The sequence below is a fragment of the Chelonoidis abingdonii genome, chromosome 11 (assembly GCF_003597395.2).
Source record: "Chelonoidis abingdonii isolate Lonesome George chromosome 11, CheloAbing_2.0, whole genome shotgun sequence".
NCBI lineage: Eukaryota > Metazoa > Chordata > Testudines > Testudinidae > Chelonoidis > Chelonoidis abingdonii.
This window is the reverse complement of record NC_133779.1, coordinates 62,596,602-62,615,603: the sequence shown is the minus strand read 5'-3', so window position 1 is coordinate 62,615,603 and position 19,002 is coordinate 62,596,602. Positions and strand designations below refer to the sequence as shown.

At 64.0% G+C, this 19,002-nt stretch overlaps 1 protein-coding gene across 1 annotated transcript; it reads left to right on the top strand.

Moving 5' to 3' along the window:
* Window positions 1-210: 210 nt before the first annotated feature.
* On the top strand, window positions 211-18,626 carry LIPE (lipase E, hormone sensitive type). Its single transcript, XM_032769747.2, has 10 exons — window positions 211-320; window positions 9,057-9,579; window positions 9,946-10,036; window positions 10,511-10,656; window positions 11,218-11,403; window positions 12,651-12,945; window positions 13,842-14,069; window positions 14,779-14,943; window positions 16,778-17,142; window positions 17,564-18,626. The coding sequence occupies exons 2-10, from the start codon at window positions 9,067-9,069 to the stop codon at window positions 18,020-18,022; spliced, it is 2,448 nt and encodes an 815-aa protein (XP_032625638.1). The 5' UTR covers window positions 211-320; window positions 9,057-9,066; the 3' UTR covers window positions 18,023-18,626.
* The last annotated feature ends 376 nt before the right edge of the window (window positions 18,627-19,002 follow it).

Below are 19,002 nucleotides of genomic sequence, written 5' to 3'. Positions count from 1 at the left end.
GCCAATGGGGTTAAAGGTCAGAGGTCAGGGCCAGGTGAGTCAGGGCCAAAGGTTGGGGCCCTGATGGGCGTTGGGGTCCCGGGTCCTGTGGGGTCAGAGGTCACCGTGCGAGGGCGGGGCCAGGGCAGTGACCCGCAGGGGTCAGAGGTCGCCGCCCGCAGGCGGAGGCGCTCGGGTTGGGGTTCGACGCGGTTACCGCGGTAACAGACGTGGCGCTACCGGCGACGCTGCTGATTGGCCGGCGAGCGTCACGTGCCCGATCCGGGGTTGGCGGGAGCCGGAAGCGGGAGCCGGTCTGAGGGCTGGAGCCGGAGCCGCAGGTGGGAGCAGGGGGGGGCGGCACCCCGGGCCGATGGGGGAGGGGCGCGGGCCGCAGCGCCCACCGGGTAAACTGAGGCACGGGGGGGGCAGGGCCGAGATGGACCCAGGCGTCCGGGCTCCGCGCGGGACCCTCGGGATCCGGCCCTCCGCCGCCCCAGGGGAGCCCCGAGCCCCCCAAGCCTCCCCTCCGCCAGCCGGGCCGGGCCCGCTCGGGGTCTCGCTCGGGGGTCACGAGTCTGCCCGTGGGCAGCGCCCCCCCCCCCGCGGCCGGGACAGGCGCCTTCGTCCCCCAGGGCTCGTGCCAGGCCGGGGCTCGGGGCGGAGCTGGGCCCGCTCGGGGGACTGGCGGGGACCCCTGCTCAGCCCTGGCGAAGGGCAGGGGCCAGAGGTCGGCGTGTCCCGTTCCTCAGGCGCTAGCGCCGCTCACGACATGTCTCGCAGTGTGGAAGCTCCTGTCCTGATTCGCTCGTGTCCTGGCCACTCACCACAGGGGACGTGCCTGCCCGAGGCGCTTCCACGTCAAAGCCATTGGTTTAGTGACTGTTTCCCTTGCTAGGGCGTTGCTACCCGCAGCTGGTGTCGTTCCTACCTCAGTTTCCAGCCTTCCTGCTTTGGCCAGGTGAGCCGCTCCGGCACCCCCAGATACACCAGTGTGTGAGGGGTCCAGTGAGAAGTCAGTCTCCTGCCTCCACTTCCAACCTCTGACGGTTTGGTTCTGGTTTTGTGAAGGGAACCGAGGTGGCCGCCTGCAGGTCATCAGCAAAACACCAGCCTCTCGTCTGCTCGGAGCCTGCAGTGCAGGGAGAATTCACCTCAGCCATAGACTTGGAGCTGATGTGCCCTGACCGAAGGCTCTTTCTTGTGCCCTCTCTGTTAGCCATGGGATGAGGACACTGCGACCACCATGCTGGAAGGATTTGTCTGACAAACCGTCAGTGGGCGCGTGTCTCTACTCGCCTTGTGACTGATACTCTTGGGTGCTCTTTTCTGCAGTTTTCCTTAGTGGGGCCAAGTCCACATGTTCGTTCGAGCTCGGTTCCAGAAGAGAGAGACGTTTACTGAAATAAATCAGTTCATGTGGAAAAATTATTATGCAAACCAGATTCTTCGTGCCCGCTCCCCTCCTAACATCCCCAAATGCCCTTGTTTTCTCAGTCGCCTTGGCGCACCTTTAAAATAGGATGATGGTTTCAGCCTGCACTTGGGTTTCCAATTCCTGCGCAGACATGAGCAGTGATGATGTTCGGGCGGGAATGAGATGATTTCCGTACCGAATTAGCTGTTCTTTGCTACTATTCTCAAGAGGGTGAACATCAGACTCTTGGCCACACACTGCTGTTGGAGAGGAACTTACCGCTCCAGCTGTTGTGTGAATTGTGGACGACTGCATAACTTCCATCTTGGCAGGGCTGCTGTGACCAGACCAGAGAGGCAGATTCAAGTACTGGGCGAACTATCCAGCAGTACGTGAGCAGGATCCAAACACATGAGCCCCAGTTGGTGTCGGCAATACGCTGTAGCAGGTTTAGTCTTTTTGACTTGTGGCCCAAACCTTCGTTCCGTGTCCAAGGTTGTTCCAGAGTATGCTGGCTCACCCTCAACACTAACACGTTCTCCATCCAGAGTCACTTTCAGACTGTCATTGAACCTCTTACAGTTTTGCTGGATTCAGCTGAAGTTTGTTCGTTTGCTCATTTCGTTACAGTTCCAAGTCCTCATTCAGTTCATTCTCCACAACATCTATTTCTGGCCCTGACACACAGTGTGATTTCGCCTGCACACAGGCATACAGGTGATGTCATGCGGCCGGACAGTCCAGAGGAGTCCAGCAGGAAAAGATGCCTTAACACTGAGCCCGAAGGAACTCCTGTGCTGAGGCCTTGCCTTCAGAAAAGTACCATTTAGTCTTCCTGTTATTGTCCTGTGCAGCAGGATATCTCCTATCCCAAGGTACGTTGTGCCATGGCTTCCCCTCTCGCTGACTTTCACTGAGACTCTATCACACGCCGCGCTGAGATCCAAACAGACTCCTCTTGGTCATTGTGGTGGCTGGGATGGGAGGCTAGGAGAAGGCTCCCAGGGAGCCTGTAACTGAGTGCGAGGCCATTTGCCATTGGGATGAGTTTCATCTTCCCTCCTGTTGGAAGCCCCCTTAGAAGCTGTGATTGGACCGTGTGTCCCGTTATCTGTTGAGGTGACTGGCTGAGGATAGAGGCCGGTAGCAGCTTGGAGAAGATGGGTCCATGCCAGACTTAAGAACAATAACTGCTGAGTTCCACAGATTAGGAACCGTCCTTTTATCCATGATTTGTTGATGAACTCCAACAACCTGGCTTTAGCCTTCTTCCCAAAGTGCTTGTCCGTATAACCGTAGGGGAGGTCCAGCCCACAGGATTCTTGGTTTGAGCTTCTCTATTGCATTTTCTAGCTCGTGTATGAGAGAGATCTCACTAAAGCCAGGGTACTTGGTGAAATGCGAGTGCACGTTTTTAAATTCTCTTTGTCTTTCCTCCTGGGTAGTCCATCTTGTACAATTTGCAGCGGCTCCATCCTTGTCTGTGGGAGCCTGCTAGTCTTGGTACAATATTCACAGACTCTGTCACCTTTTGCCTCTGTATCTCCATTTGTCTGGATAGTGGTGTTCTTAAGGGCATGACGACACTTGCAGATGTAGGGCGCTGTGAGTTAAACCCGCCTTTGGAGAGTGCAGGAGGGAAAGCGCTGCAGTCTGTCCACACTGACAGCTGCTTGCGCACTGGCGTGGCCACATTTGCGGCACTTGCAGTGGCATTAGGAGCGGTGCATTATGGGCAGCTATCCCAGCATGCAAGTGACTGCAACATGCTTTTCATATGGGGGGTGGGGTGGAGTGTGACGGGAGGAGAAAGAGTGAGATTTGGGGGGGCTGAGAGCATGTCAGCATGCTGTCTTGTGAGTTCAGACAGCCGCAGACCTCCCACTCCCCCCTCCCCACCTCTCTCTCTCTCACACAGCATTCCACGCTAATGGCTTGCATGCTGGCTGTCAGAAATGGAGCTTTGAAAGGGCATTTCCGCATTTCTACATGAGCAAAACAGTAACAAGAGTGGCCACTTGAGTTAAGGGGCTTATGGGACGTTTCCGGAGGCTGATCAGAGCACAGTAACGCAACACCTCGTTCACACTGACACCCGGGCGTTGTAGCCAGGGTGCAGCAAACGTTATTGCTCTCGCCAAGGAGCAGTACCAGCAGTGCTGTAGCCGTGGAGTCAGAGCACTCTACGTGCTTTGCCAGTGTGGATGAGGAGTGAGCTAGTACACCCGGTCTCCTTTATTGCGCTGTAACTCGCAAGTGTAGCCAAGCCCTTAGATTGCTAGTGTTGGTCTGTTTTGTCTCAATTCCCTGCAGCGTCATCTATAAATCCTTTCTCCCGTGAGGATGCAGCCACGCACAAGTCTCTTCTCGATGCCTTTGTCTACATTCAGCTGTTTTCAGGGCGACTTCTTTTGAGACTTCCTTCCATTTCCATCTGGCCTCTTCGCCTGCAAGGGTCCGTTCAGCCTCCAGTCGAACCGGATTCCTTCCCTCCTAAAATCTTCCATCCCTGTATCATTCTAGTCTGGGGTCCATTTCTGCCTCTCGCCTTCCTCCTTTCCGCTGATTTCTGCAGCACAAGTTGGAAAACCTTCCTAGGTGTTGAAGAAATAATTTTCTCCTGTGGTCGTGAAATGGGACCAGTCAGCTTTATGGTGCGACGAAATGGGAATGGTCTTAATGTTTTCACTGAATACTGTGTGCGTGCCTCAGTTTCCCCTATGCAGTTCTTAAGTATATAGGTGGTGGGATAAAGGGGTGTGATTGGTGCAGAGCCCGAGTGGGCCAGTGTGATGCTGTCTGCACAGAGAATGGCCAACACCCTGTCTCCTGGCAACTGATGGCCTTGGGACCCTCTCCGGCAAGATGCCAATTGAAGGTGTTGCAACAGTCTCAGTGCACAAGTCGTCTTGTGCCATCCTCGCTGGTGTAAGACAGGTTGGGTAACAGCGTTTGCATAAGACTCACTCGGCCACGCGGCCTCTTGCTGGTGACTTACTGTCAGTCAGCAACCGACTTCCACAGGCCTCTCGGTGCTGGGCTCCTCTGGCCAGCCGGGCCCACCCCCGTGTGCCGTCTGTCCATCAGCACGCTCAGTCCCATCCCACTCTCGCAGGGCTCTGTCCTCCTTTGGCAGCTCGTCACGCTGATGTAGAGTCGTTCGACTCGTTCTTTTACTCCGGCGCCAGCCAGAGATAAGTGAATGAGATCGCACGGGAGTGGCACGCGGCGCCTGTCCCAGTGCCGGATTACGCCCTGCACCCCTGCGAGAAGGTGGGTAGGAGAGCTGTGCGCAGAAGCCTCTGTGCAGGCACCGGGCGCATGGTTACTGGAGCGGCTTGTCTAAGCGATGGCGGCGTCTTGCCTGGTGGCTATTTAGCTCTCCTGAGCGTTCTCTAGTGTAAAACAAGCCCCGTGTCCTATGCATGTCGCTTCCGATATATTCCTGCCCGATCGCACTTCTGTCCCCTCAGTTGGCCTGGCCTGAACTATCTGCCATGTTCCTGTGGTTCCAGCCGCTCCGGCAACACAATGGCTTCCGTCCGAAGGGGCCTGTGGCAGAGCGTTCGGAGAGCGCTGCTTAAATCTTCATCGACACCTCTGTTGGGTTTCCTTTATCTGGGCCTAAAATTCTTCCTTCTGGTGCTGCGTGGGGTGGTACAACCATGTCTGACGAGTGTCTCTGACCTCGAGGCATTGTGGTGCTGTGTGGGTTGGTACAGCCGGGTATCTTGTGTCCCTCGAGGTGTTGTGGGGCTTGTGGGGCGATACAGCCGAGTGTCTCTGACTTCGAGGTGTTGTGAGGCGGTACGGCCGGGTGTCTCTGACTTCGAGGTGTTGTGGGGCGGTACGGCCGGGTGTTTTGTGTCCCTTGAGGTGTTCTGGGGCTGTGTGGGTGGGTACAGCTGGCTCTGCTGGGTGTCTCTGACCCTGTGAGGTGTTGTGGTACTGTGTGGGGTGGTACAGCCATGTCTAATGGGTGTCTGTGACCTCCAGATGCTGTGTGGGTTGGTACAGGTGGGTGTCTCGTGTCCCTCGAGGTGTTGTGGGGCTGTATGGGGAGGTACAGCCTGTTGTCTTGTGTCCCTTGAGGTGTTGTCGTGCTGTGTGGGGTGGTACAGCCAAGTCTAATGGGTGTCTGCGACCTCAAGATGCTGTGTGGGTTGGTACAGGTGGGTGTCTCGTGTCCCTTGAGGTATTGTGGGGCTGTATGGGGCAGTACAGCCGGGTATCTCATGTCCCTCGAGGTTTTGTGGGGCTGTATGGGGAGGTACAGCCTGTTGTCGCGTGTACCTCGAGGTGTTGTGGGGCTGTGTGGGGCAGTACAGCCATGTCTAATGAGTGTCTCTGATCTCGAGATGCTGTGTGGGGCAGTAAAGCCGGGTGTCTCGTGTCCCTCGCGGTGTCGTGGGGCTGTGTGGGTGGGTACAACGGGCTCTGCTGGGTGTCTCGTGTCCCTCGAGGTGTTGTGGTGCTGTGTGGGGTGGTACAGCCATGTCTAATGGATGTCTCTGACCTCGAGATGCTGTGTGGGGCAGTACAGCCGGGTATCTCGTGTCCCTCGAGGTGTTGTGGGGCTGTGTGGGGCAGTACAGCTTGTTGTCTCGTGTCCCTCGAGGTGTTGTGGGGCTGTGTGGGGTGGTACAGCCATGTGTCTCTGACCTCGAGTGTTGTGGGGCTGTGTGGGGCAGTACAGCTTGTTGTCTCGTGTCCCTCGAGGTGTTGTGGGGCTGTGTGGGGCGGTACGGCCGGGTATCTTGTGTCCCTTGAGGTGTTGTGGGGCTGTGTGGGGCGATACAGCCAGGTGTCTCTAACTTCGAGGTGTAGTGGGGCGGTACAACCGGGTGTTTTGTGTCCCTTGTGGTGTTCTGGGGCTGTATGTGTGGGTACAGCTGGCTCTGCTGGGTGTCTCTGACCCTGTGAGGTGTTGTGCTGTGTGGGGTGGTACAGCCATGTGTCTCTGACCTCGAGATGCTGTGTGGGTTGGTACAGGTGGGTGTCTCGTGTCCCTCGAGGTGTTGTGGGGCTGTATAGGGAGGTACAGCCTGTTGTCTCATGTCCCTCAAGGTGTTGTGGGGCTGTGTGGGGCAGTACAGCTTGTTGTCTCGTGTCCCTCGAGGTGTTGTGGGGCTGTATGGGGAGGTACAGCCGGGTATCTCGTGTCCCTCGAGGTGTTGTGGGGCTGTATGGGGCGGTACAGCCGGGTGTCTCGTGTCCCTCGAGGTGTTAGGGGCTATGTGGGATGGTACAGCCATGTCTAATGGGTGTCTCTGACCTCGAGATGCTGTGTGGGGCAGTAAAGCCGGGTGTCTCGTGTCCCTCGCAGTGTCGTGGGGCTGTGTGGGTGGGTACAACTGGCTCTGCTGGGTGTCTCATGTCCCTCGAGGTGTTGTGGGGCTGGGGAAGGGAGCGTATCACGCTGGGGAATGTGGGGGGACAGAGGGGGCATGGGGCATGGCATGCTGGGTGCTGTCGGGGGGAGTGGGGCACGGTGCACTGGGTAAGCTTGGGGGGAGGTGTGCAGCATGGGCCTTTCTTTTATGGTGGGGGGAGCAGTTTCTAGCTCCTCTCTCTGGTCGTTGCACCGGGGGGTGACCCCTTCCTGCCTCCCTTGGGGCGCAAGGTCCCTTTGTTGCCCCATGATCTTTGCTCTGTGGCTGCAGACACGCTGGGCACAAAGGCACCTGCCCCCCAAGTCTGGGTTCCTGGGGCGGTGTGGGGCAGGACAGGGCTCCCGCCCCCGGCCAGGAGTCACCCAGGGTCCCCTCCCCCACGGAGCTGGCAGGCAGGTGGCACAATGAGCTCTGTGTGCACCAAGCCGCCCTGGCACCGACGGCTCCTGGCTCCCTGCACGGGCCTCTGTCCCTGGGCATCACAAGGCCGGCAGCCACTGACGGTGCCCCCCGCCCCCTCCGCTGACAGCCTTGGGGGCACAGCAGCCATCAACAGCACACTGGGGGGCAGTGCCTGGGGGGAGGGGGGAGGGAGCCGCCTGGGGGGGCAAGCGCCTGGGGGGATGGAGGGAGGGAGCCGCCTGGGGGATGGGAGGCCAGCTAGCCATGGGGATCTCAGATACCTGTGGGTGTCTCAGCTCTGTTGGGGGGAGGGGCAGACTGTGGGGCTGGCCACGGTAGTGTGGGGGGGCGGGGGGGACAGCTTATGGCTGCTTGTGGGCAGGCACCCAATTACGGGAACCACCTAGAATAGGAACTCCTCCCCTCCGATACCCCCTTCTGGGGGATAGACACTAGAGAGAGACCCCAGCCCCTCTGCATCCTCTGCCCAACCCCCAGCGTCCTCTCCCCCAGCCCTTCCGGACCTCGTGCCCCCCACAGCACCCCCTGCCCCAGTTCCCCCTGCCCACTCCAGCTGTTTGTGCACATTCCTGCCCAGTCCCCAGAGCTTTTGCAGCTGCCAAGCCAGGGCCAGCCCCCCATCTCATTAACCCCGTCAGCGCTGGCATCAGGGCAGCCGGAAGGGGACCCCTCCCTTGCAGGATAACACACCCCGTGTCCGGCCAGGACGTGTCCCGGGGCCTGAGCCATGGGGGGCTGACCCTGGGCTGACTGGCCGGCTGTGGGGCGCTGTCTGGAGGTCAGTGCCCCAGGCTGTTTGCTCGGAGCCGGACCCTGGGTGAGGCCCTGCTTAACAGCAGCTGCAGCCCCTGCTGGAGGGGGTTCTGGGGGAGCAGCGTGAACGGAGGCTCCAGCCATGGGGACGCCGGGTCTGGGTGAAAGAGCCCCGGGGTGTGGGGTGAGATGGCAGCCTGGCTGTGAACCTGCCTTGGGTGCGGAGCGGGTGGAAGCAGCTTCGCTGCTCTAATCACGAGCCCTACTCCCCTCCCAAGAGCCAGGCGGAGAAGAACCCAGGAGTCCTGGCTCTCAGCCCCCCCTCCGATCTAACCACCAGCCCCTACTCCCCTCCCAGAGCTGGGGGAGAACCCAGGAGTCCTGGCTCTCAGCCCACCCCGCTCTAACCAGCCCCTACTCTTCCCCTGGGGGGGGGGTTTCGGGGGTCAGGGCAGAGGGCTGGGGTTCAGGGCAGAAGGCTGAGGTGGGGGAGTCAAGGGTCAGGGCAGAGGGCTGGGTGTGTGGGGGGGTTCAGGGCAGAGGGCACGGTTGCTGTGGGGGTATGCTGCGGGAGGAGTGCAAAGCGGGTCCCAGGTGCGGTGCTAGGGGAATGAGCACAGGGGGTTGAAGTTGAGTGGGGACGGGGCACTAGGGGGATGAGCACAGGGGGTTGAGTGTGTGTGTGGGGGACTCTGGGGTGGGGGTGCGGCTGGGGTCCCAGCTGGGGGGGGTGAGCACAGGGCACGGTTGCTGTGGGGGTATGCTGCGGGAGGAGTGCAAAGCGGGTCCCAGGTGCGGTGCTAGCGGTGACTGTGGGGGCAGATTTGATGGGGTTCTCAGGGAGTAAGCACAAGGGATCCTGGCTAGGGTGTGGGGGGTAAACAGCTGGGGTGATGTGGGGGGTGATTATGGGAGGGCCCTAACGGGGGCTGAATACTGGGGGCTGGCTGGGGGTATTAGGTATGGGGGAGCCCAGGTGGGCACTGGAAGGGGTGAGTGAGGGGGTACTTACTCCACTCACCATACTCCCCCCGTCTCTCCCATTGCAAGCCCCCCCAAGTCACCCAGCTAACCTCCCCCGTCTCCCGCAGGCCCCGCGCCATGGACTCCCGGCCCCTGTTCCACGCCCTGCACGCGGTGGCCGAGGACAACGTGGCCTTCTTCCGGCAGAGCGCCTCGGAGACGGGGCGCCGGTTCGTGGCGGCCTTCACGGCCATCGGGGAGCACGCCCGCTGCCTGGAGCCGATCCTGCGCCACTTCGCCAGCCTCTACCACGTCTTCGACCTGGACGAGGCCACGCCGGCCAACGGGTACCGCAGCCTGGCGCAGACGGCGCGCTGCTGCCTGGCCCACGTCCTGCACAAGAGCCGCTATGTGGCCGCCAACCGTCGCAGCATCTTCTTCCGCACGGGCCACAACGCAGCCGAGCTGGAGGCCTATTGCGCCGCCCTGAGCCAGCTGCGGGCGCTGCTGTACCTGGCGCAGCGCCTGCTGACCCACAACCGCCCTGGCTGCCTCTTCCACCACGAGGAGCGCGGCCTGACCGAGCGGGTGCTGCGGGAGTACGGCACCCTGCACAAGGGCTGCTTCTACGGGCGCTGCCTGGGCTTCCAGGTGGGGGCCGGGCCACAGGGGGGAGGGGATTTAGGGGGATTAGCGAGTCAGGGAGGGGCGACCCAGGGGCAGAAGGAAGCGCATCCGAGTCCCTGGCAGCCAGATGTGCTCGAGGTTTCTGCTGTGGCCACCCCCCCAGCTGTGCCCCTTGCACCCAGGCCAGCAGGACCCCACTCCATGGCCCCCCAATTGCTCGCCCCCCCCTCGCCTTGGTCACTCCCGTCCCTCTGCCCCCCCCACTGAACACCCATGGGGAGGGTGAGCCACCATCATGCTTCCTGCGCAGCACCCGGGCAGGGGTGTCCCTCAGAGCCTCCGCCCCGGTCTCGGGGTGCAGAGCAGTGACCTTTGCCCTTTGCCCTGCAGTTCGCCCCCTCCATCCGGCCCTTCCTCCAGACCATCGCCATCAGCCTGGTCTCTTTCGGCGAGAACTACAGACGCCACGACTCCGGCCTCAGTGAGTGGGGCGGCCACTGGGGCTGGGGGGCTTCTGCTCTCATGATGCACTGCAGCCCCGAGGGGGCTTTTTCCACAACGCACTGCAGCCCCCAGGGGGGTGCTGGTCCCATGATGCACTGCAGCCACGGGCTGGCTGAACCCACAATTCCCTTCTGGGCCCACTCAGCCCAGCCTGCTGCCTAGGGGACCCGTCTGACCTGGCTGCTACCCACAATGCACTGCTTTGCCCGCTTCCCTGCCCATTGGGGGCTGGGCCCCGTTCCTGGCTGCCCATGGAGCCTCGCTTTGGATGAAGCTTATGGGGGTGAGGGAGCACAGCTGGGGTGCGGGGGAGGGCAGGCAGGGCTGTGGGAGCCCCACAGGGCTGGGGGGGGCAGCATGAGGGAGCACTGCCGGAGGTGCAGGCTGGGGCCCTGGAAGCCCCACAGGAGCGAGGGGACAGCACCACACCGCCGATGTCCCATTCCTCCAGGCATGGCGGCAAGCTCGCTGTTCACTTCGGGGAAGTTCGCCATCGACCCAGAGCTGCGGGGAGTCGAGTTCGAGAGGATCACGCAGAACCTCGACGTGCATTTCTGGAAGAGCTTCTGGAACCTGACGGAGACCGAGCTGCTGGCTGTGAGTGCGGGGCTGTCCCTGGCACAGGGCGCAGGGTAGGAGCGGTGCCCGGCACAGGGTGCTGTGGGGCTGGGATAGGGGCGGGAGCAGGGCCCAGCGCAGGGCGCTGTGGGGCAGGGCAGTTTGGAGCGGCGCAGGGCGTTGTGGGGCTGGGGTAGGGGCGGGAGCAGGGCTCAGCGCAGGGCGCTGTGGGGCAGGGCAGGTTGGAGCGGCGCAGGGCGTTGTGGGGCTGGGGTGGTTGGAGCGGTGCAAGGTGCTGTGGGGCTGGGGTAGGGGGTGGGAGCAGTGCCCGGCACAGGGCGCTGGGGTAGGGGGGGTGGAGCAGTGCAAGGTGCTGTGGGGCTGGTGTAGGGGGTGGGAGCAGTGCCCGGCACAGGGCGCTGGGGTAGCGGGGGTGGAGCGGTGCAAGGTGCTGTGGTGGGGGTGGGAGCAGTACCTGGTACAGGGCGCTGTGGGACAGGGGTGGTTGGAGCAGTGCAAGGGACTGCGGGGCACGGATCGGGGTGAGAGTGCAGGGTCGGACCTGCCTGGGGTCCCGCTCACCTTCCCCCTCCCCCGCAGTCCGTGGCCAGCCTGGCGTCCACGCCGGTGCGGGTGAGCCGGGCGCTGACGGTGCCCCCTGAGCCCTTTGAGCTGCCGCTGGCTGCCGACCCCTCGCTGAGCATCACTATCAGCCCCCCGGTGGCGCACACTGGCCCAGGGCCCGTCCACATGCGCCTCATCTCCCACGAGCTGCGTGAGGGGCAGGTGAGGGTCTGGCGGGCAGGGGGCTGCTGGGGGGCAGGTGGGTGTGGGGCTGGGAGCTCTGGGTTAGGGGAGGGGAGTGAGCAGAACCTGGTGGGGTCCTGGCAGGGCCAGGCAGTAGGGGGACTGCTAGGGGGCAGGTGGGCGTGGGGCTGGGAGCTCTGGGATGGGGGAGGGGAGTGAGCAGAACCAGGTGGGGTCCTGGCAGGGCCAGGCGGATGGGGGGGTTCTAGGGGCAGGTGGGCGTGGGGCTGGGAGCTCTAGGATGGGGAGGGGAGTGAGCAGAACCAGGTGGGGTCCTGGCAGGGCCAGGCGGATGGGGGGCTGCTGAGGGGCAGGTGGGTGTGGGGCTGGGAGCTCTGAGATGGGGAGGGGAGTGAGCAGAACGAGGTGGGGTCCTGGCAGGGCCGGGCGGATGGGGGGCTGCTGGCGGGCAGGTGGGCGTGGGGCTGGGAGCTCTAGGATGGGGAGGGGAGTGAGCAGAACCAGCTGGGGTCCTGGCAGGGCCGGGCGGATGGGGGGCTGCTGGGGGGCAGGTGGGCGTGGGGCTGGGAGCTCTGGGATGGGGAGGGGAGTGAGCAGAACCGGGTGGGGTCCCGGCAGGGCTGGGGAGTTGGGTCCTGAGGGAGTTCTGGGGAGGGCTATGGGGACCGGGTGGGGTGGTGGGTTCCAGGCAGGGTGTGCATGGGGGAGATGGGCAGGGGATCACTGGGGTCTGGGCGGGGGTGTGCTGGGCGGGGCACAGATGGGGGGACGGCAGGGGGTCCCTGGCAAGGCAGGGTACAGAGTGCAATGGGGGGTCCCTGATGGGGCAGGTAGGGGATCCCAGGCAGGGCAGGGTGCTGAGTGAGGTGGGGGCTCCCTGGTAGGGCAGGGTACAGAGTGCGATAGGGGGTCCCACACGGGATGCATGGAGGGTATAGGCATTGGGTATCGGGCAGGCGTGAGCGGGGGTGGGGGGGGGGACAGTCAGGGGCGTCCCTGGCAGGGTGTATGTTGGGTAGGACAGTCAGGGGTTCCCGGGCAGGATGTGTGGGGCAGGGACAGTCAGGCAGGTCCCGGGCAGAGTGTGTGGGGGTGGGGAGGACAGTCAGGGGGGTACCTGGCAGGGTGTGTGTTGGGGAGGACAGTCGGGGGTTCCTGGGCAGGATGTGTGGGGCAGGGACAGTCAGGGGGGTCCCGGGCAGGGTGTGCAGGGGCGGGGGGTACAGGCAGGGGGCCGCTCACACCGTCCCCCCCGCTCTCCCCAGGACAGCGAGGCGCTCTCCGCGTTGGCCCAGCCCGAGGGCCCGCTGGGGCTGGAGCTGTGGCGCAAGGCGGCGCCCGCGCCCCCCTCGCCCCTCCTGCTGGTTCACTTCCACGGTGGCGGGTTCGTGGCGCAGACGTCCAAGTCCCACGAGCCGTACCTGCGGGGCTGGGCGCAGGAGCTGGGTGCCCCCGTGCTCGCCGTCGACTACGCCCTGGCGCCCGAGGCCCCCTTCCCCCGCGCCCTGGAGGAGTGCTTCTACGCCTACTGCTGGGCCCTGCGCCACTGCCGCCTGCTGGGTGAGAGCGGGGACCCCGCACCCCTGCTGGGGGGGACGGGACGGGATGGGGGGACCCCAGCACCCCTGCCGGGGGGGACGGAATGGGACGGGGGGACCCCAGCACCCCCACTGGGTATGACGGGATGGCACAGGGGGACCTCAGCACCCCTGCTGGGTATGACGGGATGGGACGGGGGAACCACAGCACCCCCACTGGGTATGACGGGATGGGACGGGGGGACCCCAGCACCCTCTGCTGGATGAGACCAGGCACCCCAGCACCCCTGCCGGGGGGGACGGGATGGGACAAGGGGACCCCAGCACCCTCTGCTGGGTGAGACCGGGCACCTCAGCACCCCTGCCGGGGGGGACGGAATGGGACAGGGGGACCCCAGCACCCCCGCTGGGTATGATGGGATGGGACAAGGGGACCCCAGCACCCTCTGCTGGGTGAGACCGGGCACTCCAGCACCCCTGCCGGGGGGGACAGGATGTGATGGGGTGACCCCAACACCCCCGCTGAGTATGACAGGATGGGACGGGGGGACCCCAGCACCCTCTGCTCGGTGAGCCGGGATGAGCCCAGAGCCTTGCTGGGTGAGACGGGATGGGTTGGGTGGACCCCAGTGCCTCCGCTGAAGGAAATGGACAGGGGGACCCCAGCACCCCCTGCTGGGTGTGACGGGCACATGGGGGGCAGGGCCCGCTGCTGGTGGGGCTGGACAGAGGGACCCCAGCACTCCTTGCAGGGTGTGACGGGCACATGGCGGGCAGCACCCTGACATTGTTCGCTGGGTGGGACAGGCAGGGGCTGGAAAGCGTGGGGCATGAACGGAGCCACCACCCCTGGTAGGCACCCCCCTGGGTTATCTGCCCCCCCTTTCCCCCCCACACTCTCACCCTGTCTCCCCACAGGCTCCACAGCGCAGCGGGTCTGCCTGGCCGGGGACAGCGCCGGCGGGAACCTCTGCCTCACCGTGACCATGCGGGCGGCTGCCTTCGGCATCCAGCTGCCTGACGGCATCATGGCGGCCTATCCTGTCACCTTGGTGCGGGCCGCGGCCTCGCCCTCCCGCCTGCTCACGCTGCTCGACCCCCTGCTGCCTCTCAGCGTGCTCTGCAAGTGCCTCAGCGCCTACGCCGGTATGGGGAGAGTGCGGGGGGGCAGTGGCCAGGTACAGGGGGCAAAGATGGGGAGACATGGGCAAAAGAGGGAGCTGGTGGCTGTGGGGGCAAAGAGCAGGGACCCTGGTGCTCTCTGTCCCTGCCCCCTGACACAGAGCCACTGGAGGGCGAGCAGGGAGGTGGGGTGCAGGGGGGACCCTGTGCTCTCTGTCTCTGCCCCCAGGCACGGAGCTGGTGGAGGGCGAGCAGGGAGGGGGGCAGGCCCAGAGGTGGGGGAGCAGGAGGGACCCTGTGCTCTCTGTCCCTGCCCCCAGGCACGGAGCCGGTGGATGGCGAGCAGGGTTGGGGTTCTGGTGGGGTACAGGGGGAACCCCAGTGCTCTCTGTCCCTGCCCCCTGACACAGAGCCACTGGAGGGCGAGCAGGGAGGTGGGGTGCAGGGGGGAACCCAATGCTCTGTGTCCCTGCCACCCAGGCACGGAGCCAGGGAGGGGGACAGGCCCAGAGGTGGGGTGCAGGGGGGACCCCGATGCTCTCTGTCCCTGCCACCCAGGCACGGAGCCAGCGAGGGCGAGCAGGGAGGGGGACAGGCCCAGAGGTGGGGTGCAGGAGGGACCCCAATGTTTTCTGTCCCTCCCCCCCAAGCATGGAGCTGGCAGAGGGTGAGCAGGTGGGGGCTCTGGTGAGGTGCAGGGGGGACACCAATGCTTTCTGTCCCTGCCCCCCAGGCACGGAGCCAGCGGAGGGCGAGCCCCCCGGGCTGGAGAAGCTGGGCCCAGTGAACATGATGCGGCGGGACACGGCGCTGCTGTTGCAGGAGCTGCGGCAAAGCGCTTCAACCTGGCTGGGGGCGCTGCTGGACGGCCCAGGGCGCAGCAACGGGGCCGGTGCAGGTAACAGCTGGACGGGGCCCCCATCACCTCCTGCCCCCCCTGCCCCCGCCTCCTCTTCACCTGGCTCACCCTGCCCTTGTCTCCACAGTGCACGTCTGGTGCCAGCCCCCCCCCCCCCCCCAGCTCCTGCTGCTGCCCCTGGCGCATTCCTGGGAGCCAGGATCCCGCCCTCACTAACCCGCCCACTGGTAGGACGCCTGCAGCCCCTACCGCAGCGGGCCTCCCAGGGGTCGGGGCGGGTTCAGGGAGCTCTCGCCATGGCGCTGCCCTTCAGATCGGGGCAGGGAGGGAGAGCCGGGCACCGCATGGCAGAAGGTGTGGGGCAGGCAGCCTGGCACTGGGGCAGCCAGGGAGAGCAGGCACCGCATGGCACGAGGTGTGGGGCAGGGCAGCTCCGGCAAGGGAGAAGTGAGGCCGCTTCGGTGGAGTCCGGCAGGAGAGGATGAGGGCGATGGGGGGTCCTGCAGGGGAGAGTGTAGGGCAATATTTAGGGGTCCGACAGGGGCAGAGGTGAGGACGATTCGAGGGGTCCCGCAGGCGGAGGGGTGATTAGATGGGTTCCCAGCAGAGGACGAGGTGAGGGTATGGGGGGATCCCGGCAAGGGGAGCAGGCTGAGGGCGATTTGGGATCCGGCAGGTGGAGAGGGGAGGAACGATTCTAGGGGTCCCAGGCAGGGGAGGGGTAGTAAGTGATGGGGAGTCCCGCAGGGGAGAGAGTGAGGCGATGGGGGATGTCCTGAGGAAGGTGGAGGGCGAATGGGGGGGTCCAGGCAAGGGAGAGCGAGGATGATGGGGGGTCCCGGAGGGGAGAGGTGAGCGATGGGGGGGTTCCGGCAGGGGAGAGGTGAGGGCGATTTGTGGAGTCCCAGCAGGGGAGAGGGGAGGACGATTCGAGGGGTCTTGGCAGAGAGGAGGTGTGGTAGGGCGATGGGGATTCCTGAGCAAGGGCAGAGGTGAGGGCGATTTGTGGAAGTCCCAGCAGGGGAGAGGGAAGGACGATTCGAGGGGTCCGGCAGGGGAGAGGTGAGGGCGATGGAGAGGTCCCTGCAGGGGAGAAGGTGAGGGCGATGGGGCGTCCCGGCAGGCGGATAGGTGAGGTGATGGGGGATCCCGGCAGGGAAAGAAAAAAAGGGGGGAAGGGGGCCCCGAAAATTTGTGGAGTCCCACAGGGGAGTAGGGAGGACGATTCGAGGGGTCCGCAGGGGAGAGGGTGGAGGGCGAATGGAGGAGGTCCTGCAGGGGAGAGGTGAGGGCGATGGGGGAGTCACGGCAGGGAGAATAGGTGAGGGTGATGGGGAGTCCCCCGGCAGGCGCAGAGGGGAGGGCGATTTGTGGAGGTCCCAGCAGGGGAGAAGGTGAGGGAAACGATTTGAGTGGGTCCAGGCAGGGGAGAGGTTAAATGATTTTGGGGGGGGTCCCAGCAGGGGAGAGGTTAGATGAATTTGCGGGGGTCCCGGCAGGGAAGAGATGAGGCCGATTTGAGGGGGTCCCAGCAGGGGAGAGGTTAAATGAATTTGGGGGGGGTCCCAGCAGGGGAGAGTTTAGATGAATTTGGGGAGTCCCAGCAGGGGAGAGGTGAGGCCGACTGGAGGGTAGGGGAGAGGTTAGATGAATTTTGGGGGGGTCCCGGCAGGGGAGAGGTGAGGACGATGGGAGTGGGTCCTGGCAGCAGAGAGGTGAGGCCGATTCGGGGAGTCTCAGCAAGGGAGAGGTGAGGATGATTCGGGGGGTCCCGGCAGGGGGGAGGTTAGATGAATTTGGGGGGGTCCTGGCAGGGGAGAGGTTAGATGAATTAGGGGGGCCCCCAGGCTCTCATGTCTCCTCTGGCTCACAGAGGCCCTGCGGATGAGCGTCTCGGAGGCAGTGCTGGACGATGACTCAGCTGTCAAATCCAGGGGCTCCCACAAGAGCCAGACCTGCCAGGATCTATTGTGTGGGGTGTCAGCCCCCCTTGCCCCTGCATCTGCCTCCCCTCCTCAGGGCAGCCCCCCCAGCTTCTTCCTGAGTGGGGAGCAGCTGGAGGAAGAGGCCCCTGGGGATGAGAGGCTGCAGTATCCTGATGGCTTTGAGCCGCTGCGCTCGGACCAGCCCTCCACCAGCATCACCCTGGAGGCATCGCCCGTGGTGAAGAACCCTTTCATGTCGCCCCTCCTGGCTCCGGACAGCATGCTGCGAGGGCTGCCGCCGGTCCATATCGTGGTGAGACCCGGGGCGGGCAGTCAGCCAGATTGTGCAGGGGAGCCTGGAGGGTCGGCTGGTCCATATAGCAGTGAGAACCCCACGGAGGGTGTCACTGGTTCATATAGCAGTGAGAGCCCCACACAGGGGGCACTGGTCCATATAGCAGTGAGAACCCCACGGAGAGGGTCACTGGTTCATATAGCAGTGAGAGCTCCACAGGAAGGCACTGGTCCATATAGGAGTTAAAGCCCCATGGGGGGCATTGGTCCATATAGCAGTGAGAACCCCATGGGGGCACTGGTCCATATAGGAGTTAGAGCCCCGTGGGAGGGCATTGGTCCATATAGCAGTGAGAGCCCCATATGGAGGGCCCTGGGAAGTGTGATAGCCCCCTTTGACGTTTGGCCCCACTCTGCCCCTCTCCCCCACCCCCCCGCAGGCCTGCGCCCTGGACCCCATGCTGGACGACTCGGTGATGTTTGCCCGGCGGCTGCGGGAGCTGGGCCAGCCAGTGACGCTGCGGATTGTGCAGGACTTGCCGCACGGCTTCCTGAGCCTGTCCCAGTTGTGCCGTGAGACCCGCCAGGCAGCCGCACTGTGCACCCGAGTCATCCGTGAGATCCTGCTGCCCCCGCAGCCCACACCACCCACCGCCCCGCCCTCACCCCGCAAGCACCGCAGGCTGGAGCGGACGCTGCCCTCGGGGGCTGCCATGGGCCAGGAGAGCAGGGCCATGGGCCAGGTGGCCACGGGTCTGGCCACGCCCAGCCTCAAGAGTCCCACCCCAGCTGCCTTGGAGACCATGCCCGGCCAGGGGGGTCGGGTCCCAGTGGAAACTCCCCACAGGCGGGAGCCGGGGCCCCAGAGTGGCCCGGCGGGAAAGGAGGTGGGGGCCTGAGCCCCCGGCCGTGGTTGGGGATTTCCTGGGAGCCCCTTGGTGCTTTTCTCTCTGTGGCTTCCGGGTAGGGGGAGGAGGGAAGGCCCCCCCCCGAAAGCCTGGCTGCCCCCCACAGCCCCCAGGGACTGGTCTGTAGTGGTTTTTGCTGGAGAGGTGGTTGCTGCTGTCTGTATCCTGTGGCCTGAGGAGGCGGTGTCTCCCGTCCCCTGTCCCCAGCCCCTCCTGGGCTCCCACACACCAGCACTGCTCAGAACAGGCCCCCCTGCACTCCAAGGGATGCCCCAGGTGCCAGGCCTGAGCTGAGGGTGCAGCCCCAGGCCCCACCTTCCACGCTGACTCCAGGGGTGGGGCAGAGAAGCTGGGCTGCCACCCCATACTCTGGGGGTTGGGGGAGGGTGGGAGCTCTTTGCCCCCCTCCTTTCCCTGTGTGCAGTGGGGGGAGCCCACTCCAGCCCATCTGCCCCCCCAGACTACTCACTCCCCTGCCTGCTGCTGCTGTGAACCAAATGGAAGGTTGGGGGTGCGCTCCCTCCTGGGGGGCTCCAGGGACCCCCATCCACAACCTTCAGTTTTGTAAATAAAAGGCTGTTTGATATTGAGCAAATTGTAGTATCTGTCCTGCCAGGTCAGATCAGGGCCGCTGCCCCTACAGGGGCCAGGCTCCGGGGCCCCATTCCCTGCCCCTCTGAGCCAGCCCTTCCCCCTACAGGGGCCAGGACCCTGTGTGGGGCAGCCCCCCCTTCCCAGTGGGGCAGGGAATGTGTGTGTATGTGTGTGTGTGCGGGGGGGTGATAGGGTTAAATGGGGATTTCAAGTGGTGGTTTGGGCATGTGGTGGGGGGATTAGTGGGGTTTTCTACTGGGGCGTTGTGGGGCTCCCTGTGGGGGGCTATAGGCTGGGAAGGAGGGTTTGCTTGTGGGCAGGGAGGATGAGGGGGGTGCTATGGGGGAGAAGTGGGGGGGGCAACAGACTTGTTCCAG

Bases quoted from the DNA above. Each gene is read 5' to 3' on its own strand.
- LIPE (XM_032769747.2), top strand. From the start codon at position 9,067: ATGGACTCCCGGCCCCTGTTCCACGCCCTGCACGCGGTGGCCGAGGAC. The intron at 10,037-10,510 runs GTGAGTGGGGCG...CCATTCCTCCAG, and splicing joins ACGCCACGACTCCGGCCTCA to GCATGGCGGCAAGCTCGCTG. The intron at 14,070-14,778 runs GTATGGGGAGAG...CCTGCCCCCCAG, and splicing joins GTGCCTCAGCGCCTACGCCG to GCACGGAGCCAGCGGAGGGC.